Raw genomic sequence first — 9,242 nt, forward strand, 5'->3', positions numbered from 1 at the left:
AAACTTACAAGATCTCTGTCTATAGCTAATTAGCATGTGACTTGAGGAGCTATTTTGCATGTCTGGTCTTTGGACATCGTTTGTTTTAAGATTAAGTTCTAAAAGTTCAATTACAATATGAAATGTTAAGATATGTCCTTCACCGACGTACAGAGCCTTTACACTTTCCACGTGCCTCTCAATGGAACAAAAATAAGATAGAATGGTAAGTGAAGGCAAAATATCAAATGAACTGAAAGCACTTTTTTCCCTATAAACTAACATCTGTAATTTATGAATTGTAAATATGGTTCTGTTTTTTCTACAACATCTAACTATTTCACATTTAAATTGATGTCACGTGTCAAAAATACCATTGACTTGTCTTATTTTAGTTTTAATGATAAAAATGTAGACACAAGTGTTACTCAAAATCTCAGGTTTCTCAAAACTAGACAGATGAAAACAGTTTGCATTGTCAAGATTGAAATTAATTTTGTTTCAATTCGTCTTCTTTCGATGGTTTTCCAACGCATCTGGAGATTTACCCGAGCATCGTCCTACGCTGGATTCGTATTGATGATTTTCTTTTTATGGGGATTTTGCAAAACTCATCAAGTGATCGACTGTGAAATATGTTTGTTCTTTAGAGGTTTGAATCTCGATAGTAGTCTTTTCATTGAAGTTGGTTTTTCGGTCTTCTTTTCTCATAATATATAAATCTGAAAACTGTTATAACGAATTCGAAATGTACACAAGGTTTCAGTTAGTTTAGTATTTTGTAATGTGTGAAAACGTGATTTTAGTTTATTTTTTTACAAAAACAACTTACGAATATTGCAGTGACGACTTCCCCGAGGTCTTAACCAGCCCGAACAACACACTCGTCGAAATCTTGAGCCACACACATTTGGTCTGAAAAAGAGAAATAAGTTATAGTAATTCATTTGGAAATGCATTATTATTTATCATCATGAGGATCAAGGAGTTGCTTGTTGTGACTCAGCTTCATTCAAATCATAATTATTCCAGATTAAGGCTGTCAAAGACATTCAAATCAAAACAGATTATTCTCCCTTGCGACGTATATCAACACAATATTGTCACCCAAAGAAATATAATAGAATGTTTTACACTATCAAAACAACTATCAGAGGCTAGAACAGAGAAATATGTTTCGGACAAACTTTGTAACGCTTTGGTTTCATTTGTATTAAATACCCGCAAAACTGAATTTTTTGGATCTGCTAGATTCACATCATTATGCACACGTAAAAATGTGTAGATTCAAATGCAGATCACATTAATATGAATACTTTGGGATTATTTTATTCTCAATAACGAGAACAAATAGCACACCTAAGCTGCTGTTCTAGGTTTGGTTTAGCAAGTCTTCAAACATTAATTGACTAATAGTTCGGATAGGGGATATAATTTTTCTCTATAAGACTGGGCATTAGACGCATTAGCTAGACGCTTCAACTCATGTTATTGCATTATCTTTCATTGAAAGATAACCTAGTATCCCACTTTATAAAAACCTTTGTGAAACCATTTAAGCTATGCAAGTAATGCACAAACATAAACAAAATTCAAATCATGAGTTTAACATGAAAGACAGTCACACCCCTAGAATTGTGTTACTTTTTAAATTGGCTAAATAATGATAAACATTTTACTTGTAAACTGAAACTGACGCTAAATTCCAGTTATGAATTATGAGATCAGCTCAGTAAACATTGCGAAAACTAACTTTATATAATAACGTTAAGCAATGGAAGTTTATATTATGTGAATGATCAGGCTTATGCAAACGTTCTCCGGTTCCAGTATCATTTATGGCATGTGTATTAGCATCTACATGTAATTTACAAAAAGAAAATGGAAGAAATCAAATAAATAGTTTCATTGTTTTATTAACTTTCATAAATGAAAATATATATCGTAGTTATATAATCTAGCATCTAGCCCGTTTCCAACCGACACGTACTTTTTCACTCGGGATCATTTTCCGTTCCTTTGCCTCATGATGCAGCATTTCATTATATTTGCTGTTTTTCGATCATTCCCTACAGTTTCAGCTATCTTGAACTATTTGCATAAAAGTAATGTTCTTTTAAAAATAAGTTCAAAACGGCGTTGAATACTCACTTAGCTCTGGTTACATTTTCTCGTTTGATACATTCTATAGTTAACATTAAAACTGTTTAACATTGTCTAATTTGTATGAAGATATTTATAAACTAACAGTTACTTGTTTAATATTTTCAATAACTAACAAGTACTGCATTTGTATGATATTGTGTATAAACTTACATTTTTATCTTGTTTGATTTTGTTTCTAAATTAACAGTTACATGTACTTATCTTGTTTGATCTTGTATATAACTAACAATTACATGTACTTATCTTGTTTGATATTGTCTAGAAACTTACAATTACTTATCTTGTTTCATATTTTCTATTACTAAGAATTACTTATCTTGTTTCATATCGTCTAGAAACTAACAATTACTTGTTTTGTTTCATATTTTCTATGAGTAAGAATTACCTATCTTATTTGATATTGTCTAGAAACTGATAATGAATTATCTTGTTTTATATTGTCTAGAAACTAACAATTAATTATCTTGTTTGATATTGTCTAGAAACGAACAATTAATTATCTTGTTTGATATTGTCTAGAAACTAGCGATCACTTACCTTGTTGTTTATTTCCTATTACTAATAATTACTTATCTTTTTATATTGGCTAGAAACTAACAAATAATTCTTTTGTTTCATATTGTCTAGAAGATAACAATAACTTATCTTGTTTCATATTGTCTAGAAGCTAACAATTACTTATCTTGTTTCATATTTTTTATTTTTAGGAATTACTTATTTTGTTTGATATTGTCTAGAAACTAACAATTACTTATCTTGTTTCATATTTTTTATTTCTAGGAATTACTTATTTTGTTTGATATTGTCTAGAAACTAACATTACTGATCTTGTTTCATATTTTCTATTACTATGAATATCTTATCTTGTTTGATATTGTCTAGAAACTAACAATTACTTATCTTGATATTGCCTAGAAACTAACAATTACTTATTTTGTATCATATGTTCTATTACTAAGAATGACTTATCTTGAATCAATTGCCAGATAGGATACTGTCTATTTTTAATAATAACCTAAGTCATATCACATTATGTATACTGTTTCGTCAGTGTGGTTTCTGATCATTTTTTGTCCATATGAATTGAAATATATTTACTTAAAAATAGAGCATGATGGTCTAGGATTGTCTTCGAGTCTAAAATTTTTTTTCGAAGATTAGGAGAGATAGCTTATAACATTTATCCATTAATCTGGTATAATCTTAATTGGGTACAGTGTCACAGAATATTCTCTTTAAATGACCAGAAACTTTTATAACTGAGATTTGCAGCAAGAAAATTAATGATAAGTCACATTGTTCTGTGAAATTCTTGTAATAGTTTAAGAAATATTGTCATAAATCTTTACCCTGTTACATACGAATCTTGTGTAAAAAGATACACTTTATAAACATTCGTGTTCTTTTCACTGCTATCAAAGAATTTACATAAATCAGTTTCATTATAAAAAAGTAGCGTCAGAATTCGTGGTTTATTAGGCACGGAATTTTCATTTTATTTTGAACATAAAGGATTTTCATCTTAGAATTAATTATTGGATTAGGCTACGACTTAAAATGATACTGTGTCACTAATAGCATAATTATAATATCACACTACAGGTTGCGGGAATTATGTGGCTATGATTTTCAGATTAACAGATGATATACGACTGTAAATTATGACAATTTTGACATAATCAAATTTGAAGGGTATATGATATCAGAAATCAGATGGGGTGTTACAATAATGTATGAGAAACAACTGCTATTTCCTGCTTTCTTTTTCAGATGTACTCCTAAAATGTGTGAAAATGACATGCAAAGACGCCTTCCGTTCTCACTTTCAGTATTTAACCATTTATCGATGAACAAGCATATTTAGTAGCTATATGAACAACGATGAAATTCTGACAAATTCTCTTTCGATCTATGTAAAGTTTCATTTGTTATAACACATACATGTATAAGAGCATGTTGTTCTGTCTCACTATTTAACTGACTTTATATTATAAGTAACTATGAACAGATAACCAATGTAACTTCAAACAACATCACCATTGTAACTTTGAGCACTTAACCATTGCAACTTTGAAAAACATCACCATTGTAACTTTGTAATCGTCATGTTACTGATTTTATATTTGTAACTTTGAACACATAACCATTGTTGTCATCATGTTACTGATTTTATATTTGTAACTTTGAACACATATCCATTGATATCGTCTTGTTACTGATTTTATATGTGTAACTTTGAACACATAACCATTGTTATCGTCTTGTTACTGATTTTATATGTGTAACTTTGAACACATAACCATTGTTATCGTCATGTTACTGATTTTATATGTGTAACTTTGAACACATAACCATTGTTATCGTCTTGTTACTGACTTTATATTTGTAACTTTGAACACATAACCATTGTTATCGTCTTGTTACTGACTTTATATTTGTAACTTTGAACACATAACCATTGTTATCGTCTTGTTACTGATTTTATATTTGTAACTTTGAACACATAACCATTGTTATCGTCTTGTTACTGATTTTATATGTGTAACTTTGAACACATAACCATTGTTATCGTCGTGTTACTGACTTTATATTTGTAACTTTGAACACATAACCATTGTTATCGTCTTGTTACTGACTTTATATTTGTAACTTTGAACACATAACCATTGTTATCGTCTTGTTACTGATTTTATATTTGTAACTTTGAACACATAACCATTGTTATCGTCTTGTTACTGATTTTATATGTGTAACTTTGAACACATAACCATTGTTATCGTCGAGTTACTGACTTTATATTTGTAACTTTGAACACATAACCATTGTTATCGTCTTGTTACTGATTTTATATTTGTAACTTTGAACACATATCCATTGTAATCGTCTTGGTACTGATTTTACATTTGTAAGTTTTGATAAAATAAACATATGCAATCACAACAATAATAAATTACAATTAACAATTACAATTACAATTGTAATTTTGAATCGATACCTCTTGCAATCGTCTTGTAACTTATTTTCATAACTTCTCGTTTTAATATGTACCTTTATATATTTATAATAAAGTCGTCTCCCTTTTCCTGATAATTGAAAGTAGTGTAAGGGCTTTAATGAAAATACTTAAGACTTGATTGATCTATATTATCATTTTGTTAATAACTTGCCTCAGGTTATGAAAGGGCGCGCTTTGAAGTTAGGACCTCTGGGAAACATACACGAAACTGCACTGTATTTTTCAGCAACACGTTCAACCGGGACAAACGTTCATGTTTTAAAAAGGCAACGTTCTTGTTACAACGCCTTTTGTTAAAGAAGACATTACTCTTTGTAACTCATGCATGATTGACATTGTAGTTTCTCAAGATGTTAGAATATCCTCACCTATATCATCTGACAGTAACATAATGTAACGTCGTCTCATTTATCATTGAAAAATAATATGGTGTGATAACAGTGTGAGAAGATACATCACATCATTTATCTATAGTAAAACATTATACAGAGATGAGTTTCACTGATAGCTGTTTTCTGCTGTGTACCCCGTGGCTATGCAGACACAATCAAACTGCACGTATCTTTTGAACGCTATTTAAATTATAGAATTGAAATTATATTGATATGCACTATGACGCAGTCACTCTATTATGGGACTTTTTTTTTAACTTTATGTTGGTTATTTTGTACGTGTTCACTAATCTAATAAATCTAGAAAATTTGATTAATATCTGGTGGCATTTGGATTAACCTAATCATTTGTTGTAATTTAGTCGACCAAAACACTCTTAACGATTGAAAAATTGCAGTAACCATCAGCTGCTGACGATCTACTTTCTAAAATGAAAACTGATGAATCGCCAGTTCATACTTTGCGCCTCTATTATAGTAAATGTTTATAACGACACAAACATATTTTGCAAAAAATACATTCGCTTTGACTTGTTCAGTGCACTAAGGATGTTTGTTTTAGTAGTAGACTAATATTAATATTTCTATATGAAGTATAAATTAGAAGGCGGGGACTTGGTTTCCTCTATAAATCATTTCCTATAATGTCAAGTGCCGCTCACCTAAATAACTTTTCATTCACCGACTGCAATAATACTCAAAACATTATTTTAAAGGTGTCGGTTCTAGTTTTCACATTCCTCGTTTAAGATTGATTTAAGGCTACAACCTTATTTCTTGGGTATCATTTAAATTGTATTACCTGTACACAGCAGTTTTACGCCCATTTTTGTGCATTATTATCGGACCAATAATGTTGACAAGGTCTAAATTATACTGTGATGCACACAACTTACTGACTGATATAAAACGGACGGTGGCTGTATCTTAATTTCAGGTGAAGGGTGTCATTATACATGAAACATTGGAACTCATTCAACTTGTGACGCCTAAATATATGTAGTAATTGTGAGTTCAAATATAAATGGAATTAAAAGAATCATTGGCAAAGGACGTCGTGGTCTGGTCCTATTTTTCTGGTAGGAATGTAGTTTGCGCAGGTTGAATAAAGCCAAGTATTAAAGAAGTGTCTAAATGTCCTATTAGACTTCAAATACAAATTACTTGATACTTTCCCTTTAAGCGTGACTTGTAAAAGATATCAGTGGAATTCAGACTAAACAATGCATGTATTATATATTCAGATAATGTATACAATTAAATTATATAGCTAAAAGATATTTGCACCGATATGTGTATGGCTTTCTCCTCGAGGTCACCAGTCTTCATTGTATGTTTAACAGATGCAGTCTGCTTCAAAACTTTTCTAGTAACAAATATACTGTATAAATAAATTGCCAGTGTATCAATCAAAAATTTTCCTGGTAAAGGTACATCCGTGTTGTTTATAGTAGTAATAAGGTAGATGGGTGAGAGCATACATGTCTGCTGACGAGGGCATCATTGTCTACTGAGGGTATCAATGTCTACTGAGGGTATCAATGTCTACTGAGGGTATTCATGTCTACTGAGGGCATCAATGTCTACTGAGGATATTCATGTCTACTGAGGGCATCAATGTCTACTAAGGGTATTCGTGTCTACTTAGGGTATTCATGTCTACTGAGGGTATTCATGTCTACTGAGGGTATTCATGTCTACTGAGTGCATCAATGTCTACTGAGGGTATTCATGTCTACTGAGGTTATTCATGTCTACTAAGGGTATTCATGTCTACTGAGGGTATAAATTCTACTCAGGGCGCAGAATATAAAAATAATATTTTAAATGCCAGAATTAAGGTCTGTTATCACATGATTTCTGAAAGCTGTCCTGTTGATGTTGTCAAAATGCGTCACATTGTAAGTGCTTATAGGGTACAGGTTTGAATCAGATTTGGGTGAACATTATATAAGTATATTATTGAGGTTTGGAAGAGTTGGAAGAGTCTATGGCAATTTTTAGTTAACTGACCAAATTGACACATGATCTGAGGAAATATAATGTTTTGATCAGATTTTGGGGAAAGTTTTATTCGACAATTTGAGAAATGAAATGAATAAGTTTATGAAAATGAGCAATATAATATGTTGTGCTCTTTTAATAGTTTTTAGTCCCTGGCTAAAGGAAACTATCCATCTACTATGATTTATCTTGGCACAGCTGTTGATAGGCCCACTCAAAACTTAAACTTTGAAAGCTATAAAAGAGCATGAAAGGCAATATAGAGGTAGACCTAAAATTTATACTGATCGCTTCTGGATCTCATTAGCCAAACTTAACCAAAGGCAGCTATTAAAGGTTCACATGTCAATAGATTTCTTTTAAACACCCAGCACTTCAATAGTTGAACTGGAAATGGTAATTTGGCATTGATGAAAGAATTCTGAAGACATATTAGTCTATATATTATCAAAGTTTCTTTCATAAGCTCAAAAAGTTACAATGTGTCAATATTGAAAGAGATTATAGGATCCAAGGTGTATTCCAGTTACTTCATTCCGATTTTACATCCAACGATAATGGGTCTTGTTAAGGCAAAAAAAAAAAAAAAAAAAAATCATCGATAATGCCATTTTTCCAACCTCCTTGATAAAATCGAAATGGGTTTTGACGTCATAACCTTTCTACAATAAGTACATGGGCATTACACACTGGACATGAAATCAGAATAATGCAAATAGTGTCTCTGATACACATACTAAAACTAGATAATCTTGAATTTCAAATAGATGATGGCAATGACATACTACATAATACCAGAGACAACATCTCGCATAATGCATAGAATAGTCTCTTAGTGACACTTAAAAGGCTAATCCACATTTCTACCACCTAAATAGTGTGTTGTGGTTAAAACATTTGAAATTACTTACCCCCGTGGTTGGTCTCTTTGTAAAAATGATCTATGTGTTCGCTGTCTACCTCTTGCTGCATTAGTCAATAGTACCACACTTACTAATATAAATACACTTAACAATGTGTTTCTATATCCTAATAATATACACATGATTAAATATTAATTATCACAATTAAGCTAATGAGAATGGTAAAAAATTAAAGCCACGATGATCACATTTAATCCAATATTGAAATATCAATCCATGATGTTCTACATAACGTTAGACCTAATCATAGCACAAAAATAGCTGAGTGTTGTAAAATTTCTAAGTGCCCTCTTAACTTTCACGTTCAAACTTTTAATAATTTGAACCAGACCATTAAATTAGTGAAATTTTAAACGACGAAAGTGTGTCTCCAAAAGTCATTAAGAAGCATAAATCATAATTATACTGCACTCCTATTTTTTTTTAATTCTGCAATAAGTCCACTTGAAAAGGTTCCTGCTACACTCCAAAACGTCCACTAAAACAACGACCTAAGGCCACTAATGGACTGTTAGTCTGCCTTATAACTCTGTCTCAGCTATCCTGTTCATACTCCAATACCCGATTTCTTACTCCAACTTAAATACAGTGTATTTGTTAGAAAACAGGTCTAGTATAGAATAACTTAAGTGAAGTCTACACGGTTAAAATGGTTTTTAGATGAGAAGACATATAATATTATACAAATATAACTTCTTTCTTATTAGATTATTGATAGCATCTTAGTATCAGCTTACACTTGACAACTCAATTTTTTTTTCA

The 9,242-nt window shown here is 31.0% G+C and overlaps 1 protein-coding gene across 1 annotated transcript in view; it reads right to left on the reverse strand.

Annotated features, from left to right (window-relative positions):
* The window catches only part of LOTGIDRAFT_232356 (hypothetical protein), a gene marked incomplete at its 5' end in the record, with an annotated part of 47,136 nt that extends 38,534 nt beyond the window's left edge, over positions 1 to 8,602 (reverse strand). Inside the window, 3 exons of the mRNA XM_009056561.1 lie at positions 9 to 98; positions 812 to 894; positions 8,469 to 8,602. Of these exons, the coding sequence (XP_009054809.1) occupies positions 9 to 98; positions 812 to 894; positions 8,469 to 8,602 (307 nt within the window). The remainder of the gene's footprint in view (positions 1 to 8; positions 99 to 811; positions 895 to 8,468) is intronic.
* Between the last annotated feature and the right edge of the window lie 640 nt (positions 8,603 to 9,242).

This window comes from Lottia gigantea (assembly GCF_000327385.1).
Source record: "Lottia gigantea unplaced genomic scaffold LOTGIsca_28, whole genome shotgun sequence".
Classification (NCBI taxonomy): domain Eukaryota; kingdom Metazoa; phylum Mollusca; class Gastropoda; family Lottiidae; genus Lottia; species Lottia gigantea.